We start from the raw sequence: 22,315 nt of genomic DNA, 5'->3' as shown, positions 1-22,315 counted from the left end.
AATCCCTTGGAAGTTTAACTTATGGCCCACTATTGAAAATCATAGGTGCTAAATTGCTCCCAACTATTACATATGGAAGTGAGGCACTAATGGGCAAGGATGCGGCACCAATTAATAAGGCACTTTCTAAAGTATATAGATCTCTCTTCCACCTTCCAAAGAACGCTTCACCAGCACAAATAAGACTGGAATTTGGTTTGACCAATCAAGAGTTAGCGAGAAAAGGTCAGTTTATTAAAATGTGGTATAGGTTTAAGAATGACCATGATAATCAAATTTCACAAATACTCTGGCAAGAAGTAAATAATAATAAAAAATCACGTGCTGGGAGATATCTTCATGATGCACTAGAGGAGTTTTCACTGATGCCTATATGGAACAATGCAATAAACAATGGATCGTTTAAAAAAATAGTGAATCGAACAACCAGTTACTTATCACTATTACATGATAAAAACGTGCTGGCAAAAAGAAAGCACGCGTGGACAGTAATAAATGGATATGAAAAAATGAAAGTGCAAGAATACTTGGAGATACCGTGGTCTGAAAAAAGTAAACAATGTTTCATGAATGCAGGATTTGGAATTTTGCCAGGCCTTAGTCACGCTCTGCCATGGGAAAAAACTAACTCCAGTTTATTGTGTAGAATTTGCAAAGGTGGAGAAGAAAATATTGTCCATCTCCTATGTATCTGTCCTGGCCTTAGCAGGGAAAGATGTGCATTACTTAAACCTCATTTTAATCTTCGGGCCACAAGAACATGCAGGCAGGCAGTGAAAATGTGTCTTGATCCAAATGATATAGTTATAAACGTTGCCTTTGTAAAATTTTTAAAAATTATAACCTCCGAATTAGAACAGTAGATGAGGGAAAAAGCTTTTATGAAATCATAAACAAAGAAATAGATAATTTTTAAAAATGTTATTATATTTTTATTTAAGTCCAATCATCTCAATTTTAAGGATAAAAGAAATGCCTTCTTTTTTATTGTATTGTATTGTATTGTATACATTGAAAATGTTTTTGTAATGGAAGTATTGTAAGATTTTAATTAATCAAACAATAAAGAATTTAAAAAAAAAAGAGTCACCATAAGGGGTGTGGAGAAAATGAGCCCAGTTCTCCCCATTGTCCCCATCATACCCACATACATTAGTATATGAGTAGGGGCAGGATCTGATATTAAAGTCCCCCCCCCAATAATGTTGTATGGCTTGTGGGTATCTTTGCAGATTTTATTTATAGCTGACTCTAGTTCATCTACAACAAGGGTACTCGTGGGGTCAAATGTATTGTTATAATGATTAATCAACAAGGTGTTCCGGCCCCCTCTATGTTCTAACCTGAGTATTTGAGAGTGTGAGCCTACAATGGAGTGGGATCTCACACGTATTGGAAAATGCACAGACAGTAAAATCAACAGCCCACCTTTTGCCCTACCCATGGAAGATTCTTGTGCGGGGCAGTTATAAGAGACAAAGCCATCATGATGAATATCAGTCGTGGACCAGGTCTCCTGTAAGTAGAGGATGTCAAACCCGGAGATAGATTCCTTCCAACCCAGGGCTGACATCTTCTGCCGCCAACCTGCGATATTCCAGCTTGCCATTTTACAGCCTGGGGGACTAGGTACCAATGCCGGCTCGGTCAGCACAAGGTTAGTTGGGGAAACCGGAGTAGTTAACAACACCTCTGACGTACCCGGGGCATAATCCGCTATCACAACTTGCAGAGGTGGTGCCATTGACAACATTTTGGGTGTTAAAGGAGGCAACATACATTCAACTGGACAAATTTCAATGACCACACCTTCCCCGTCCACTAAACTATTACCCATCACAGGTTGAGAAGATCTTGAATCACATGTTGGCAGTAGTCAATCGACTCCCTCTAGGCCATCTAGGCAGCTATACCGATTACAATCAAAAAAGGGGTTATATTGGGGAGTGTTCTGGGACGGTATAGCCGGTCTTATATCGTGGCTTCTTGGTCTGCCCCTTCATTCAACCCTTGTCCAGTCAGGCCTCCCTCTACCATGAGTTACATAGTTAGGTGGAAAGAAGAAGGACACTGGGAGGGTCTGGATGGTCGAGTCAAAAGACCTGTTAAATCCAGCACAAATATGGGATACCGTTCTCGGGTCTCTGAAGCTGACCGTAATGCAATCCCCGTTGATGGACTTGGCCGTCTTACCTAACCAGGGTACCCTCCTTACCATAATAATCTCATTGTGAAGATGGGCCGGGAGGGGTCTGTTCCAGTTAAGCCACTTAACGACTTTACCTTTCAAGGAGCTAAAGGTTTCAGTTTCTCCTATTTCCAGGGCAGGGGCTCCAGCCAAAACCACCATATAGTGATTTGCTTCCAGGGGGAGATCAGGCAGGCGTGGTCTGCGGGCGTTAGGTACTTTGATTGGTGACCCTTGTATTCCATCAGCCGTTGGTCCAGGTGGGCAAGTATTACAGGGTTGGAGTCCAGGAAGTTGTTGTGGGGGAACATTATTACACTGGTTGGGATCTTGGGAGGGAACTTGATGTGCTACTGAGGGGCCAATGGGAGGACAAGTAGGGTGTTGGGCTACATTAGCTTGTAGAATGCCAGGAATAGTGGGAGTGATTTGTAAGGTTTTGGAGCTACTGGGTTTGTTAACATTGGCTAGAATAGAGGCAGTGGCTTTCTCGATATTAGACAATCTAAGTTCTATCCTTTCCATTTTGGCCTCTAGAGGGAATAGAATCGATTTAAATAGGGTGGCCAAACTTTCAATAGATACCTCTCTAATAGAGGGAACTCTTGGAGAAATCGTGGGGGGAGGGGTGGGGTCATGTTGAATCTTTGCTGTTTTCGAATTCCTACCAGCTTTCTTATTATAGGGTCTTTTCCGTTTAGCAGTAGCCCCTTCCTTCACCCCCTGAGACATAGAATTATTGAAAGTATCTTCGGGTACAGAAACAATGGAAACATTATTAATATCTAGAACTTGGTTGATTTCGGGTAGAATTTCATTCACCAAAATATCAAGGTCCACTGAGGCCTGATTATCAGCTTAAGAGAGGGGGGGTTGGTCAGCCACTATGGTGGTAACGGTATCAACAAGTCTTTCTGGTGTTTTTGCATTAGCTAATGTACCCAGGGAGGATCTTTTAATAGACAACAGTTCCTTGGATAAACGTTTCTCAAGAATATTAATTTCAGTGTCAATGATAGTGTTCCCCCTAATGAGGAATTTTTCCATACCTCCAGTTACAGGTCCTCCAGCAAGAGAGGACTTACTCTGTGTTTCCCGGCCAGCCATAAAGCCCAGTGGTGCGTGCAGATGGTTTAGGAAGGAAGTAAGGGGGGTGGCCCGGTCCGGTCACTACTGGTCACAAACGGGCACAAATGGGCCCGCCCTTGGCCTGGGCTTTGCCCAGCGCCGTCCCGCGCGCATTCCGCTTGCGCGGTTATTAGGCTGGTTATATACGGATGCACTGTGGGCGTGGCTACAGGGAGAGCGGGCCAGGTGTCAACAATTGGCCTCGCAGGGACTCCTGGTAGTTGGAGTCCCTGCCGTCATGCTCGCAGCCCTGTTAGCTGCCACAGACCCCCTCAAAGTGTCCAGGTGATGCGGGACCCGCAAAGCGGGTCCGGCGAACTGTAGCGTTGGGCTCAGGAGGCAGAACACAGCAGTTTGGTCTCTGTCCGCAGGTCCGCTAAATCCAAGATGCAGGCAATGAAGTACCCGAATACTCTCAGGAGAACTGAAATCAAGTGTGTGACATCACCCCAATGGGATGTATAAACAAGCTTCCAGAGCCATAGGTCTGCACTGGATGAGTGCTGTGGGGCACTGGTCCACAGACACTGAGCAGCAAGTCATGGACCGCCAAGAGAAGCTTTGCCCTTCTGAAGTGTTCAAAAGAACGAAACTCTAGTGTTAAAGACTATACAGCACTGGCTGTGTTTCAACACTCAAGGGGCTGCAATAAAACTACCTTGATCTAGAAGGCGCTTGGAAGGACTTTCAGAAACTTATAAGCAGTGTGTGACACTAACCTCTAATAATACATATACTCCTTTTCCAAGTGGTTTTATCAAAGAGGATGAATGGTGTGGCACTCTCTACTCTATTAACACCATTATGATGTAACAGTTTATGTATATATACTATTATTGATTAGGTGGCAAAACTGTTTTGTATTCTGTTTTACGACAGCATATATTATGGAATAATGTGTGGGTAAACCCAAGAGACATTTTTGTATTTTTGTAATGACTTATATACTTTTTAGATTTTCTATATTCATAAAACAAGTACTAACTAACTTTCTGGTTTTCATAAATAACAATGGCCACTACCATCACGATTCATTGGTATTTAAACAGGCTTTGTAGTTCATTATTTCACCCAGGAGTCACCCAGAAAATCCCAATAGAAAATAGATCATATTTTTCAAATAAAGCCCAAACCAGAGATGCTGCTCCTATTTACGCAGGGAGTGTTAACACTTTAAAAAATATACCATTAGAAGAAATGCTTTCAGATGCTTATAAAAAGGGCAGAGATTGAAGCTGATCCATATCGCTAATATTAGTAATTTTGCTTTTGCTTTATATGCAGTTTTGCTTTGTAAATAACAGAAATGATTACTCAATGTATCAGCCTCAGAAGGATAGGGGGTTGAATTAGCTTTATTGGGATTTCAACTTGTGTTCTGTAGATCACAACAGATAAAAGAAATGATCATTAACACAATGCACCTTTTCATAGGCCTTTTTCAGTTTTAAAATGAAGTTGCACCTTAACTCCGGATCCTTGTGTATAATTTGCTTGTAGCCCGAGCTCAGCAGGCACTGAAAGCAAATGAAGGGAAATGTTGACAATTCTCTATTCCTTGATCTATACTGTTATTGTCAAACACGGATAGCCAAGTTAGGTGTGTAACCTTTATATAAATGTTTCGCAACAATACTGGCTTATATAATGCCATATTTATTTATTCTATTAGTGTGCCTCTAACTGGAATGAAGGCCTGGTCCAACTCAGCCTGAAGAGCATGATGGTTGGGGGTAAAAGACAAACAGAATTCAAAACAGTGCTATATCAACAGTCCAGAAGCATACTAGATGTTTATGCTAAGATTGTTTTATTCACAATGGCTCAATCCAGAAATACCTGCAAATGCCCTACACTACTGTACAATAAATTCAAATCCTCGAATGATAATAAATGATAAATGGAAAGGGGTGACCACTCGGTCCCCCCGAACGTATGGTTGGGTGCCCCGATCCCCCGGGAAGCCAGGGCGTGGCTCGGCTGGTATGCCCGAAGCGGCGCGCCTTTTCCCACCCAAGAAGGGTTGTCCTAGACACCTACACCGAAGACCACGCCCAGTAGGCGTACCGGAGGAGGGTACACGCCCTCCCGCAGAAGAATAAATAGAGCGGGAATCCGAAAAAGCGTCCTCTTGTTCCTGTGCTCTGAAGGCTGCACCCACTCGTTGCTCGTGAGCCCTCGACGGAACAAGCAGCAATTTTGACCCACCCACCAGCCCCTTATGGCAATGTTTGTTTTAAATAAAGTTTTGCTGAGATAGGCCTTTTTTCCTTTGTAGAAAAGTAAAGGAATGTTTAAGATAAGGATGTGACTTCTGCCTGTAAGATAATGTCAGAATTTTTTCCTTCTTTAGTAGGTAAACAACTGTCGTATTTATTTTTGGTCGGGCGATAAGGTCATGATCGGTGAGCAGTAATTTCAAGGTCCCTAGAGGGGGGCGCCACCCAGAATGGATGGGAGCGCCCGGGGGGAGGCAGCCATTGGCCCCTCCCACGGGGAGGCGGCACCCACTAAGAATGGGTTGCCTAGGGGGAGACGGCCATAGGCCCCTCCCATGGGGGAGGTGGCTAGATGCCCCTCCTACTAATTTCCCGGGGGCCGGATATCCGCGACGGCGGAAAGAGAGTGTGGGGATGGGGGGGAGTCCACGCTGTCCTTCCTACAGATACCTCACACGGGAACTCGGACGACCTTTAAGATGGCGTCGAATGGAAAGGGGGCCCCCACCACGACAAGGGAAGTTACAGGTGGCAACGAGGGTAGAGTCCTCTGCGCATGCGCCACTCACACCGTGAGGGCGTGAGTTTTGGTAGTAGGGGTCTGACACCGGTTAAGACCTTGCCGTTGGCCCGTAATGCTAGGATGTACAATTTTAATTTAGAATGGATGCATTTGCAGGATGTTAGACTCGGCTAGGAAACCTTTGTATTGGAGATCTGTTAAGGTTAGCCAAAGAACATGTCTTCATCGAAATGTAATAAATGTAAAATTGTACATAATTATGAAACTTTTATTTAATGTTTTAAATTTTGTTTCATATTTGAATAAATACTGCCGGGAGGGTGACTCCCTCCCGCCTTCCAAAAGTTCAAACCTGTGTCCGACTTCTCCCATCCTTGGGGATTGTGTTGAGAGGGGGTGGCGGGCATCCCGGCCATACGTGCAGGGGAGGCTCGTCCATTATAGCAGAGTAGCGTTGCTCCACTGAAATGCCCCAGAGACGAAAAATAAAATGCAAAGAAGTTAATTCATTACCAGTTTTTTTTCATCACCCCATTCCAAACGGAGTGTCAGGACGGGAGCCGGGGGGGGGGGGGTCTGGGCGGGGCCTGCTGAATGGCAGCAGCCGGGAGTTTAAAGTGCCCATGTCTTTTTGGCCAGTCGTCTTGCTATGGCCAGCTACACGTGCACTTTAAACCTCTATAGCCCAGTTGACTTCAAACAGCCGGGTTGTAGAAAGCAAGAGTCTGCAGTGCTCTTGTGAGCTCTGATAGAGGCCGCTCACTCCAATCCTGACGCTCCTCTCATGCAGAAGGGCAGCCAGGACTGGACGTCACGTCGGAAGAGAACCGAAGTCAGGAGGATGCAGCAAGCACGTTAAGTAATGTTTTATTTGCTTTATTTAAAAAATGGATTTAGTGTGTGCTCTCACCAATTTGCCTGCCTCTCCACTTGACATAATTGCCAGCCGCCACTTTAACATACTTGTAGAAGTACAAAATGAAAAACAAAGTTCAGTCCTGACATTGTACCAAAGGTAAAAGTTTTTATAAATGCGTCTTACGTACTGGGTGTGATTTAGGTGAAATGCATGGAATGTGTACGCATAAACAAGTACATTTTTCATGTGGGAATTATGTTGCTGTCTTTTAAAATGAGTTAGGCCTTATTAAAACTGATAGTAAGGAAGAAAGAAGTTCAATTTAATCATAGCAAACTTGTGTGCACACTGTAAGTTTAATAGTCCTCATCCTCCTTATGATGCCTATTATTTAGTGAAGTATTATTGCCCCCAGTGCTGGTCCTTTATTGATCAGGGGATGTTTTACCACCCTTTTCCAATTTCGCAGAATGGGTGATGACGCATGTTGAATAACGCATGTTTTACCTTCTTCCAAGTTCCAAAGTTCAGTACAGACGGTATTCTCCCCTCTCAAATCCTACCAGATTTTACTTGTCGACATTTGTGTAGCGGAAAAGTCCTATATTACTGTGAAAGTTGTAATCCTGATTTGGATAGCAACTTCTTTTTTCATCCTAATTACTATTATGTGTCCAAATGTAACGAGGGCTTTATTCTCTTGTGCCCTAACAATAGAAGTTCACAATGTCAGTTCATATAGTTGTCAAACTACCCTTTCCAGCAGATTTACAATAAATGACATTCAGGGATATTCTCCACACACTATGCCACAGTCCTACAGCAAGCATTTCTTTCTGGGGAAGGGTCATTATGAATATATAACATCAGTATGACATAAACATTTTTGGCATTATACTCCTAGGATACGGATACACTTGAAATATTGTTGATATGGTTGTAAGTATGTGGTGAAGAAGCACTCTTTCATATGCGCGCTGAACGAATTGCCTGTTTTAGTCGAGTATTAGTGACCAAACAAAAAGTTGCTTCAAGTATGAGAAATTGATGTATGAAAACCTGTGCTTAGAAGTCATGATACTTATATATTTGGGTTGGCTTCTAAGATGCAAAACGTGTCCCTTTGCAGCCCCTGGAGAGTCTCTCACTCTAATAAAAATCATACTAATGCCCTGAGGGGTGAAATCCGATGCATATGCAAACTGGAGTATGTACAGGAATCACAATTCTCAGAAATGTTGTAATGAACGCAGACTCACAATTTTGTCGAGGCAGATCCAGCCTCTTGGAATTTCAATTTACCAAGGCAACATGTACAGTACATTCCAATACGTGTTTCAGCATGTAGTTACCCAGTTAAAATATTACATCTTTAAGGCAACCATTAAATACCACACACCTTAGGTTAGCTCTACTTACGTAGAGTGGTATTGTTGCAAAGTTGGTTAATAGCTATGGAAAAATATATCTACCACTGGCAATAAGATCACAAACCATGATCTAGGGCTCAGTATAGGTCTCCATAAATTATTCCCATGCTCAACACTTGGTAGCTTGGCTGCGAGGAGGCAGGCTTATCTTGGGAGACAGGTATGTAAAGCATTTAAAAACATCAATTCAGTAAATAATTAAGACACAACACACAATACAAATCCTACACCAATTACTAAAAATCGGTAATATTTTCATCTTTAAAATTACACTAATCCAATGTAAGGAGCTCGAGAGATGATTTTTTTTAAAGAATTGCCACTCTATAGTGCTTAACAGCCTACAGATCCACTCTAGGACATCTGGTCCTGTTTGCCTGGGACAACGTCAAAGTTCCGGCCAATTGCGATGGAGCCCTTCTCAGATACCCCACGCAGTAGGCCTCGGTCGAAATTTTACTTTCGGAATTGAAGACTTTTCTGGAGCTTTTTCTTCCAAGGTCTCTAGATGCTCTTCACCAGTCTGGATTCAGTGAGGATTTGCCAGCTTGACTTTCATAGAGCTTCAAGTCAAACTCTGCAAGTTGGACCTCCGGGGCTCTTCAGAGGGACAAACATGGAATCCGGGCCGATCGCAGTTGAAGGTTGCCGGCTTGGGTCTTGCGGTTGAGTCTGCCATCTCATGAAGTTTTTTTTCCAAAGTTGCAACAAACTTCTGGAACTTCTTCCTGAAGTTCCTCTTGAGGGTCCAAAGTGTCCAAAACACAACCCAACATGTCTGCAGACTCCCAGCCTTTCACCCACTTTGGTCAGTAATCAATACTAACTCATGATTGAAAGCAATAAAGACAAATAGCCCAGTCAACTGTGGAATAACTCTCTGTCAAAGCTACACCTCAAGGTTGTACGTTTCCAATTGGTCCTGAATGCAATGTAAAGTTGTGAAATAAATGATATTGTAGTGAAGTTACCTACAGAAAGATTTTTTTTTGTTCAGAAGGATTTTACCGCAAATTTTCCATACTCCTAAAAAAGATCACTGCCCACGTCCTCCGTTTAGGGTAGGACACACATGTGAAGTATAACAGCATTCCAACCCTGCTTTTGTGGAAGTGAATAGGGTGCAGTGGTTCAGTACTAGAAATACATTGAAGCACATTTGCAAAATATGGTCCACCATTTCTAGGCTTAACCAGCAAATATGATACACTTACTCAGCCTTCGGATGGGAGAAGATACTATAGATCAAAAACTCCTGAGTACTATCCTGGGGGTTCCAGCATCACCTAAAACTGGCACTTTTAACCCAGTTTCTGGAAGCCCATAAACAATGTTGCACGTCACCCTTAGCCACTACTGTGATTATCTCAAAACTATTGAATGAAATATATGAATTTGAAATAGGAGATCGTGTTACAAACTTTACTGTCTCCACTCCACTGAAAGTCCTCTCCCTGATAAAGTACCACAGGCCTGCCCCTCACAAAGCATTGCTATCTGGCCCTCTCTGTGGGAAGACTTGTGTTGATGTCTGCAGTTCTGTGGACTGCAGTAGAAAGGAGGGGCGATGTGACCATAGGCTATCCTGAAGCCACTATGGCCAAGAATACAGGTTGAGTGGAGTGGTATTCCAAAGTGGGATACCACTCTGCCTAATGTCTAGTTTCCTGTTGTTCCTGCACCCAGATTTCATGAGTGCTGGAACATCCGCCCTGATTTTTCAGGTCACAATATCGCTTTAGGTTTGGGCTGCAAGTACAGCCCCGCCCGTCCCCCACCCCATTCAACTCCCTGTTAAGTCACCAGAGGAACACATAATGCTCATCCCACAGCCACGTCCCCTCTTCCCTCAGCATGCACCTTGCCTCTCAGTGGCTCCTACTGTTATTTCCCCTCAGCTCAAAGCACATGGTAAATGAGAGCTAATCCCCCAAAAATGAAAAACCATGTGGAATTTCTTCGGAAAAAGGGGTCCAGTTATTCCCCCTTATTAGGGGATTACCTTGTAATACAGACAGATTTAGGTTCTCAGCCAGCCTCTATCTCCACACCAAAACCCACCCTACCCATAACTGGTGGCCGGGAACAACTCCTTTTTGCAAACATTATGCTTTTGCCCATATGCTATTTTCTTGTCAATGTCTCACTTTGGCAGCAAAAAACAGGAACTTTTGTTTAATACGGATTCGTTTTTTTGTGTTTCAGTGTCATCATAATACTTTGTGGGATCAAAAGAAATGCGGTTCCTATGGATTGTGGTATCTTGCCCTGTATTTCTTCTTGTGATCACATCACCTACAAGTGCTCTAGAATGGAGTCTAGAATCCCTTTTCTATCCTATGGTGAGTGAAAGAAAATATTAATTATATAAGCATTACTACAAAATGTATTTCTTGCTTGTCACATTTGTACATTGTTCTGTCGCAGTACTAAACAAATCATGCACCAACAGAGAGAGAAGCAGTGGAACTCACATAAGGAATGTCATTGTATTTCTTGTTAAAATTCTGGTAATGTAAACAAAATGGCTCATGCCTGAATTGTCAAGAAGAGAAAGTAAATTAAAAAGCAACAGTAGCCCGGTAAACCTCACTCTGCATTAGTCGAAACCAATATACAGAGCTCCTTAACATTGTTAAATACAATGCCCTCCACTGCACCCCTGAAAAGCCTGTTGAGATTCCACATCTCCTAAAAAATTCCTATCTGCTGCTAACTTCCTCCAGGATAGAACACATCAAATTAGAAACGTCAACCCATGACAACGTTATAAACAGATTGCTACTAAGGAAAGCATTTCTTTATCCTTCTTAACCAGTCACATCATAAAAAGCTAACACTGCCATAACCTCATACACTATTTCACTTTATTAAACTTCATCGCGTCATATCAAAGCATACAATATGAATGATAAAAAAACATGCATCACCCTGCACCACACCACTATTTCACAACATATAACAGAACCATACACCACATGGCACACAACAAATCATGCAAAAACACAGTATTCGCTCTCTACAACACACACCATCATAATGTGCTACATTGTAGAAACTACATTACACCACATCACACTATATGACATTACACACCCCATCAATCCACAGCACACCACATAACACTATAGAACATCACACCATGCCACACTGTACAACAAACACGCCAGCACTCCAAATTGCAAAACAAACACAAAATACCACATTTCTCCATAATATAACGTGTATCTTTAAAGCATTTTAAAAATTCCATCCATCAAGTGTTGTTTTTACATTTGTCACCCCGAGTAGGACGGGTATGCTCAGACTTTAGTCCCGTGCTCTCCATGCCATAGGAATCAATCTATCCAGGCTGATGACGGCTGATAGCCAGAAACCGGTCCTATGATGCTTGATTCCGGTCCAGGGAAGACATGGCTTGGCAGTGAAGAACATAAAAACCTTCTCAGGGGTCTCACTGATACTTGGTCCTTTTAAACCAACAAAGAAGAAATTGGCACAGAAGCTGTAATATAAAAAGAATGCATTTATTCACCTCAGATGAGGGAGACTACGTCACACAGAAGTCTTAACAAATGAATGAGGCAGTCTAAGGAGTACAGAAAACTGGGGCCTTATATATGCTTAGGGTTACATAGTCAGCATAAGACCAAGGGGCAGTCCTGGCTCACGTAAGCATGCAAAATGCCTAATATGGGCATACAAGATCTGCTTGCTCAACAAAGTGGGAGGAGTAACTTCTCCATACAGCAGCAAAAATGGCCTGACAGTTATATGAGAGAAGCAGGTGCATTCCACTAGCTAGGCCCTTCTGAGCATGTGCAAGGCTCTGAAGAGGGAAACCGCACATGGCGAGCACATGGCTAACTAAAATGACTACATGGAAACTGGGCCGTGTCTTCGACCCAAACCAAATGCACTGCAACATGTGGAATCTTCGGCGTTGCTTTGACACTTTTTCAATACATTCATACTTTTTTATTCTTGTTCACTTCTGTTTATTGTCCTTTTTCATTGTAGATGGGATGGTATTACATCATATATATATTTTTTGTTTATCTACAGTGACCCCCAAAGAAGGGCAATGTTGGCCCGAAATGCATTGGGTATTATTAAACACTGCTTTTAACAAAACCCTGCACTAGTCGTGCTCTTTCAAGAGGCCCCGAGTGGCACAGGCAGGTCATTAGAAACTTGGGAAAATGCACATAAAGTCTGAAGGGACTACAATGAAAAAGGACATCTTCCCTGTGTTCTACTTTCCATGATCCAAACTATGCAACATCAGGTCTAATAAGGACTGTCAGTTAATTTACACAGACTAGCTATTAAAAAACTAGCATTGCCTTTACAAAACTATGTAGCATGAGAATAACATACAATCATTGTGTTATCACCTTAAGACTTGTAGAACAAAAACTACCCATAGGAACAACAATCTAGACTACTGATCCTGTCATAATTTCATCAAACAGGATGGGCAGTAACATAACATTTACATTTATTCATTTTATTAATGTTAACAATGTTTAAAACAGTATTACTGAATAGCCAATTAAATGTCTCATTGCTATTTCACAGACAGCTTAAACAGGCAAAAAATAAATTGAGAAAAAGAGAGAGCAACATACATTTTACCTAGCCTTAATTTGTAGAGGAGCTAGCCTCCTTCCCCCATTTTGACAGTAGGAAACCTGAAACAGGTTTCACTTCTGTCAACAGTATCAACCCCTTTTTGTAGCAACTGGGCATAAACAAAGTTATAGGAGGTAATTAGCACTTTTGAGAGGGCTAAAAAAAAACATGAATACCCAAACCCCAATCCTTTTAGCAAATGCACAAGTGAAACATGAGGGCACATGAAGTCAAACTAAATTTCATTGCCTCAGGCCTAGTAAGCGCCAAACTAAAAACATTAGTGCTGTATATATAGCCAAGCTCACATATACAATTGTATTGTGGTATATTCATATGAGTGCATAAAAACTTGCTTTTGCCAACAAAAAATAGGCACACCTCCTCCTTCTTTCCCTGCGCTGCCATCTTGTCTTTCAAAAAGTTTCAGATGTCAAAATGTCAAAGCAGAACTTGCTCTGGGAGCCCTGCTAAGCATCTAAATATAGAACTCACTTTTAAGTCTTCCCAGCAATCCTTTTCTGTGTGCAAATTTTCCAATTCAAAGTCACCCTAGAGACAGAAAGCTGGAAAGCTCGTATCTCCCCGTTTGGCAGTTTAGAGTTAAAAGAATAACTTCTGCTGGTTTTTTATATTTAATTTCATTTATATTTATTTTCAATTGTAAGCAGTGTGCACTATACTTGTCTAACAATATAGCTATTTCTTTTATACCTAAATGTATGCATTTAGTGAAGCCTAAGGTACTTTAAAAGCTGCTCAGAATGGCAGAATTTGTTTTTAAATTAGTGAATTTTGCCCAATTTCGACTTTGATATTTGGGGCACTTAAAAATGAATACCCTATAATTTTTTTGCATAATAGTCCTCCTCAGAATGTTCTCTACAAATCCAAGAGATTGGACATTAGAAATATCTCATTTATACCCTTATAAAAATGTGTTTTTAACGTCTGAGTGATATTTCAAACGCAAATGTCCTCATTATGCGGTACAACATAACTTAAATTTAATTTTGATGCCAGGAGGTCACAGTATGAGTATTAAGCTTTATAAATATTAAAAAATTTATTTAAAAGCACTTATTTTTAAAATAATTTTAATATATAATATTCTTTTTTATAAAACCAATCATTTTGATAATTCCACATAGGCAAGGAATGAAGCTTGCTTTTCCTATCATATTTAGACGCATTCATTCATAAGGCTAAGCACAGAAGCCTAACTTGAAACATGACAAATTTTGCGCCACTTTTTAAAAGGACAATAATTATTTAACATCAGAACCACAAATCTGCTTAGGTAAAAAGGGTTTAAGAAAGAAAATCCTTACTTTAAATGTCTTCCTGTTATCCAAAATAATGAACCTGATTTTTGTAACTTTTTAAAACAGCAGTCTGAAATGCAGGATTTTACCCCGTGTTTAACTGACAAAATCCTAGCTGAGTCAACATTCCTGTCTATCCGTGGTCTACAATCAAAACAACAGCTGTTGCTCAGCGGCAGTTAAAACACAGCTGTTGGAAACCTTTTTTAGTGTTGAAATGTAAGCATGGTGACAGTCTATTTAAAACTGAGGCATTTCAATGCATGTTCTATAATATGTGTTTAGTTCAGCAACATCCAATTTACTCAGATGATGTGTTAGCCTGTTTATATCTAACACAATGTATCTAAGGAAAATGTTGTAACATTTTATAATTGTTTATTTATTGTAAAACACACAGTTTCGTTTTTGAGGCCTATTTTATTCCTGTTCAATGTGAATTCTAATTTCATCTTTTAAGCATTAGCGGTTTTTACATTTGCATAGTTGCTTACTCTTATCAATTTAATAGTAACATGTAGTTATTTAGCATATCATATGGTTAATTTCTGGATTTTTATTTAATTTTTATTTAATTATAATTAAATGACATTTTGCATAACAGACTGATGACAGCAAAAAAAAACACAAACCAACACATTGAGCTCATTCCATACATATACAGAAGAGGGGTCAAACACTCAGCACACACTATACAGTGCGCTTAGGGCTAGCCATTTTTACACAAAGAGCGCAATCGCTATTTACTCACAGAAGTATCACCAATGGGAAAACCACGAACCACATAGACATTTAAACACACGATTAACCCACAGACCAACACTTAGGACAGAAACAAAGGACAGCCCACAGACTGTGGTTAAACCAAACCATTTGTAAATACTAGTTGTAAGTCATATTTGCAAGAAGAGCTTCTCAATAGTATTCCAAAAGACTGCAAAAAAAAAACAGCCCAACAGACTGTTTTATTTTCAAGAAGCCAAAATACACTCAATTCACTAGCTTTGTCTGGCAGAACACCAAAAAACTGCTCTGCATTTCTCCATTTATAAGTGCACAGAAAAAGATCCTTATATGTATTATGTCCATATTTTAATTCCCTGGCGAGACAGAATCACCAAGGAAGAAATATGTTTTTATACCTAAACCTATTTAGATATTCCCTCAAGGGAGCCGGCTAATTCAATTTACATTTCACTATGGTACCTTTCAAAAAGTAACACATTCTTCTATGTATGCTTGAAACAGGCATGCCAAAAATAGTGCATAGGAGTAGAGAAAAATCTCCTCATTACCTGCCTATATGTGTTGCATCTCATATATTTACATATTCATTTTCATAGGACTAACTCAATATTTGGCCAATTTCAAATTCATATCATATTCATATTCAGAATCAAGTTCCCGGATAAGTGTACCTAAACTAAGCTTACCAATCGGGTCCCGGGTAAGTGTTCCTAGACTACCTTACCAATCTGGTTTCAAACCTACAACAAGTGCCGCAAAAAGGTTCTTACCAAACAAATGGTTGTCTACATTCTAACTGCCACGTTCTAAATGACCTAACGGTCTCTCTTTTTTTTAAATACTCACACCAAAAAGGTTCTCAGTCAGGGGTGACATCATGTGGAGGAGCAAAATCAGGAAGATCAGAAATATACTGGGCTGCAGAGACAAACAATCCCCAGAATCTCCATGCACTGAGTACCTCCTTAGTAGAATCCTGTCCTGTCCTCCTCAGTAGATTTCTGTCTCCTGACAAGATCACTCCCTCAGATAGTCACTTCTGATGAGCCCCACATTGGACGCCAAACTGAAGTAATCAAAAATCCACTTCTCAGGGGTTCCACTGATACTTAGTTCAGTTAAACCAGCAAAGAAGAAATTGGCACAGAAGCTGAAATATAAAGGATATTTTTTATTGAACTGAAATGAGGTGAGACTCCGTCGCACAGAAGCCTTAGCAACTGAATGAGACAGTCTAAAGAGTACAGAACACTGGGGCTTTATATATGCTTTAGAATTGCATAGTAAGCATAAATGCAAGGGGCAGTCCTGGCTCATGTAAGCTGCAAAATAACTAATTTGGGCATAGAAGATCTACTTGCTCAACACAGTGGGAGGAGAGTTACTTCTCCATAAAGCAGCAAAAATAGCCTGACAGTTATACTAGAGAAGCAGGTGCATTCTACTAGCTAGGCCATTCTGGGCATGTGCGAAGTGGAGGATGCTAAACAAAGTTTGTCTCTAGGCAGGCTACAAGAGCAGTTAACAGAAAGGTAGGACAGAGCACATGGCAGACAAAATGGCCGCCAGAAATACAAAATGGCTTTCAGCTCATGCTAACAAATCTGTCCAATATTTAACAGGACGGGTATGCTCAGACCTGAGTCCGTGCCCTCCATGCCACTGGAATCAAGCTATCCTGGCTGATGACGGCTGATAGCCAGAAACCGGTCCTAGGATGCTTGATTCCGGTCCAAGGAAGACCTGGCTTGGCAGTTAGGGCTTGACTGTTCCCGTGAGGCACAGGGTCAGGACTGATTTGCATATGGCCATGTCTGAACTGGGTGGTGTGGTGAGCAAAACAACAATGGATTTAACCCAGATCTGTGACTGGGGGTGAATGTTTTGCCATTGTGCAACATTCCGTCCATCAGGTGTTTTTTTTGCAATCATTCTACATTACACCACCCCATTCACGACCCGATAACATTATATCATACTACATAACATAAAATCAGAAACTATTGCACCTTAACACGGCATCCAACACTCCTTCACTGTGCATTTCACAACGTCCCACTATATCACTTTGCACCTTTATCACTTAGTGGAATAGCGCTACTAGCATTCTCAGTCAAGCTTCCTTAGAAGGATGCTGCAAACCGGTTTATGGGTGACGTATTATACTTCTATTCCAATTTGTTTTTAAAAAGATGGATTTTCTGCTGATGTAAGCACAATTTTATTCCTGTAGGCTTTCTGCTAGATTGATTATCAGCGAGAATGTTCTAATAATTAAACTTGGCAGGTAACTCTTTCATCCATATTCTAATAAATATGGTTGGTACTACTAGGTATTTGGGTTAATACTTACATAAAGAATATGAGTTACCTACAGCATGTGGCGCTTACAGTCTGAGTTCCAACTGCAGGTCCTTTCTTCCACACACCCATACCACTATGCACGTGACCCGCCACATATTGGTCCTTTGCTGTGATGTACCATACTGGGGCCGGATGCTCTTTTCACTCAGACAAGGTACTCTTGAAAGTTCCTCTATATAAATGGTCCTAGGGAGATTCAGAGTGAGCCAGCAATAGCATTATGTATAGACAGGAAGGTACATAGAAAGTGAGTTTTGAGGGATAGGAATTGTTGAATGTCATAACATTGTTAGCAATATTGTTTGAAAGAAATATTGTGTCTTAGATATCATTTGCAAAAATATTGTTACAGGAATTTCCCAAGCAGCTTTAGGGCAATGAATGAATTTTACCACTGTAGAATTCTAGTACTGTCAACCTGCCTTTTCTCTCTTCCAGCGCCATTAAAAACAGCTCCACTATATACCTAACTTTGCTGAAAGTGTGCCACCTCCTAATGACCTTTATCTAAGAAAATATATGTCAGACTTGGCATCCTTGGTGGAGTTTTCCTTGACTTTTTGCCTTCAGACTTCCTATTTTTGCTGACTTTGTTTTTGATGGTGTTAGACCTGGCACCATTGGCGTGGGTCTCCCTTCCATTGTTTTGCTGTTTCCTCCTGTGTTTTTGCTATGTTTTTGCTGGTCTCGATGCTTTGGGCACTTTGCCACTGCTAATCAGTGCCAAAGTGCAAGTGCTCCCTATTGTAAATTGTTGTAATGAATTAGTGACTCCATGATTGGCTTATTTGATTTACTTGTCAGACCCTAGTACAGTGCACCATGTGTGCCCAGGGCCTGTAAATCAAATGCTGCTGGTGGGCTTGCAGCACTGTTTGTGTCACCCACAGAAGCAGCTTGTAAAATTTGGCTCAGGCCTGCCATTGCAGAGCCTGTGTGCTGCCTGGGGCTGTCATGTCGACCTGGCAAGTGCACCCACTTATTAGGTAATCAAAGAAGAGAGAGAGGAACTAGAGTAGCTAGTTTGTTTACCCTATCTCACTCCTGACCAGATTGTAGGTTCAACAGCGGGACTGTAGACCACGCCAAAGTGCACAGGAGTGTCAAACATCTGGCAGAGACCGTGGGAATTTGTCCTTTGAAATTAGGAGTACAAACTGAGAGGAAACACCTCTCACAGTTACAGCACCTTAGAGCGTGCTACACATACAAGGTACTGACAAACACATTAGGTCCCCTTTATCACCCCTACACATAAAAGGTCCTGAAGAAAGCCAGTTTAGAAAAAAGGCCTGGCTGAAACTAGTAGACCACACTGGACATGGGAGACCATAATTCCATCCCTATACGTCCAAAAGCCTTTGTTTTTAACTCTGCCAGGGGCCCAGCAATAGATTAACCGTTCAGGACCCCTAGGACAGAATTTTATAATTTCACTCAAACACACCAGCACTCACACTCGCGTAACAAAACCCGCTCTGCTGTAACCAGGCGTCGCAGCACACCTGAGGTACACTTGGTACCTCGGGTGGGGCCTGATGATGAAGCATGCCACCAACTAGGTTGGTGGGTGAGGGCTTTCATTAAAAAACCTACTGGTTTTCTTACGCAGACATATACTACATGTATAAGGTCCTAGTAGCTAGTTGTTCTTGTTTACTTCAAGTGCACCCACTTGCCAGTCCCTAAACCTTCCCTTTTCTACATGTTAGTCACCCCTAAGGTACCGCCAAGGTACCCCCATGGGTAGGGTGCATTGTATGCAAAAGGTAGTACATGACCTGATGTGTGTGGCATGTTCTGATAGTGAATTACAGCCAATTTAGTTTTTCAGTATTGCAAGGATACCTTTTCCCATAGGCCATAATGGGCAGTTTGATTATAACACCCTATAATCCTAACTGACTCAGGGCACTTGGTGGAAATTCGAGTTTAGTATGCTTGAACTCAGAATGTTAAAATACATATTTCAGTGAGGGTGATTGTTACATTCTGTGTTTGAAAATACCACTTTTAGAAAGTAGGTATTTCCTTGCCTAACCCTCCAGCATGCCTCTCCTAGGTTTGTGTATTCCATGTTTGGATTGTGAGCGACAGGGGGCAGGAGAGGGCCTTGGCTCCAGCAGTCTAATGGGTCAGGGCTGGGCTGAATAGGACCTGCATTGAATAGAGAGTGGGGGCGGGCGGATATATCCTTTCACTGACCTGAGCCCTCATAGACTAGAGAGTAGGGGGAGGAGATTATCTTTCAGCTACCTGGGCCAGGTCTGCTTTCCACACTGCTGTCTCCACCTCCTGCTAGGAAGCTGCACAGAACTGGTTTTGGCTGAGCATAAGCATCCTCTGCATTTAGACGACAAAGGATTTACTGGTATAAATATTGGAGCCCAGACCCCAGAAATTTAGATCACTTCTGGAAATCAAGATGAACCTTTGCCAAGGAGAAGAACCAAGGAAGCTGGAAGCCCAACGCAACGAGGAGAAGCATGTCACCGACACAGCAGTTGCTGTCGCTTCGTCAAAGAAGCGAGCCTCTGCCGCAGTTGGTCGCCGTCGCTTCACTGACGAAGCATGCCGCATCACTGGAGAAGCGTATCGCTGCCGCAGAGGTCACTGTCTCATCATCGGAGAAGCATGTCGCAGGGCCTGTTGTGGCTCAGAAGTTACTGAGTTCACCGCACGGCCGTTGGGCGTGCTGAATTGCATCCAACATTGTCGCATCACATCAATTATGCCATTTTGTCGCATCGCACCGGATCTTCGCATCGCATCAAGGCGCCATCTTGTCGCATCGTCACCGGACTGCAGTAAGAAACGATGCAGGAACTCCCCACACAGTAAGGAAGCGAGCCTCAACTCCCCTGCACAGCAGTAAGGAACCAACGCATCCACTCCTCTGAGTGTAAGGAACGCGCATCAACTTCCATGCAACCCTCTTGTTTGTATTGCGTGACGCATCCCAGATACCTTGAGAGTAAAGTGTTGCATTTACCATCTATATTGAACAAAGCAATTTTCTACCATTTTAAATCCTTCTATCTTTTATTACAGTATTGTGATTTTTGTTGTTTGGTCTTACGATAAGTCTAGTAAAGATTACTTATTTTTCTAAACTAGTGTGGTGTCCATTTGTAGTGTTTTCACTGTATTACTGTATGTGTTCACAAATGCTTTACACACTGCCTCTAAGATAAGCCTTTCTGATTGTGCAAAGCTACCAAGGGGGTGAGCAGGGGTTATTTAGGAGTGTAGCCCCCTTACCCTGACTAGAAGCAAGGGTCTCTATTTGGTCAAAGGTACCTAGTTCTGCCAACTAGAGACCCCCAATTCTAACAGGTGGCTTTTGGACTCTGGGCACATTACCATCGCTAACCAGTGCTAAATTGCATGTGCTGTTTTCTTAAAACATGGTAACATTGGCTTATCCACAATTGGCATATTTAATGTACTTATAAGTCCTCAGGAAAGTTCACTACATGTGCCCAGGCCTGTAAATATAATGCTACTAGTGGCCACCCATTTAAGTATCTCTTTAAACATGCCCTTGCAGAGCCTGTGCATGCAGTTTTAAACTGCCATGTCGACCTGGCATGTTAATCCTCTTGGGAGGTGAAAACCTTCTTTTTTTAATACATATGTCACTCCTAAGGTAGGTCCTGGGCAGCCTTAGGTCAGGGTGCATTGTACTAAAAAGGTAGGGCATGTATTTTTAAGTTTCACATATCATGGTAGTGAATTTGTCACTACTGCAAGGCTTATCTCTCCTAGAGGACAACATTGGGATTACTGTATTATACTTTATCAGTGTAATTTCCAATTGGGAAGAGATGGGACCCCCAATTTTGGTGTTTCTGGAATCCTAATTTGAAATCAGAACATATGGACAAGTCCGATTTTAAATTGTAATTGTGCAAATAGCACTTTTAGAAAGTTGCCATTTTCTCACTTTTGCCATTTGGGGCTTTCTATCTGCCTCTGAATACACACCTGGGGTGTGTGACCGCTGGGCTTTTTGCATTGCCTCTAGACAGCCACACACAAAGGGAACTTTGGTGCAACTGATTGGACATGCACATCCTGATAGGTCATCCTGGGCAGGATGGGAGGGAGGAGCTGACACTTACACCTGAATATGCGGTGTCCTGTCCCCAGACAAAGGGCTACACACTCCCCCTGTAGTAAGTCTGGAGCCAGGGCAGGATGGACAGGGACTCTGTGAACTTCAAAGACATCTCTTTGAAGTCTCCCACCACTCCAAAGGCACAACTGGGAATAAGTACTGGACCTCTGACACCACCAATTGAGTATCCTTCGGCACCTGTGGGTATGCTGCCAGGAGGAAGAACTGCTGTGCTGCTGAAAAGACTGTCACTCTGCTGGACTGCTACTGTGCTGGACTCCTGCTGTGCTGTGCTGACCAGCTGCCTGGTGCCTTCCTTGCCTGGGAATGCAAAGGACTGTACCTGCATCTCTCCAACCCAGTACCAAAGTGACTCAAAGGGCTTGCTGGCTTGCCTCCAGTTCTGAAGTCTCAGGGACTTCCAACCATCCTTCTACAGCATCTGGTCTCTGCCATCTGTGAGTCTTGTCCTGCCAAGTGGTGCCAACCCAATTTTGCAATTGGGAATAAAGTGCTGTTTTAGGAGAAATCCTTGGATAGCCTTTTGGAACCGGCACATCTCCTGGGACGACAACGCATTGTTGCTTCCAAAAGGAATGAGTACATCCCAAAGCAGACTGCGCATTGCTTCGATTCCTGATGAACAATCGATTTTGCACAGTGCACCGCCTTCATCCTGTGGTTTAATAATGATGCATCACCTTTTTGCTTCTCTGATCTGGGCTGTGTCAATGACACAACTAAGGTACTTTGTAGTGGGATATGTTTTGTCCTATA

General features: G+C 42.1%; 1 protein-coding gene across 1 annotated transcript in view; it reads left to right on the top strand.

Moving 5' to 3' along the window:
* The window catches only part of LOC147707022 (adhesion G protein-coupled receptor F5-like), a 580,791-nt gene that overhangs the window by 158,989 nt on the left and 399,487 nt on the right, over positions 1-22,315 (top strand). Inside the window, exon 2 of the mRNA XM_086926246.1 lies at positions 10,553-10,689. Within this exon, the coding sequence (XP_086782372.1) occupies positions 10,585-10,689 (105 nt within the window). The 5' untranslated portion in view covers positions 10,553-10,584. The remainder of the gene's footprint in view (positions 1-10,552; positions 10,690-22,315) is intronic.

The sequence above is a fragment of the Lissotriton vulgaris genome, chromosome 6 (assembly GCF_964263255.1).
Source record: "Lissotriton vulgaris chromosome 6, aLisVul1.2, whole genome shotgun sequence".
NCBI classification, from domain to species: Eukaryota; Metazoa; Chordata; class Amphibia; order Caudata; family Salamandridae; genus Lissotriton; species Lissotriton vulgaris.
This window is presented reverse-complemented; position numbering and strand designations above follow the sequence as displayed.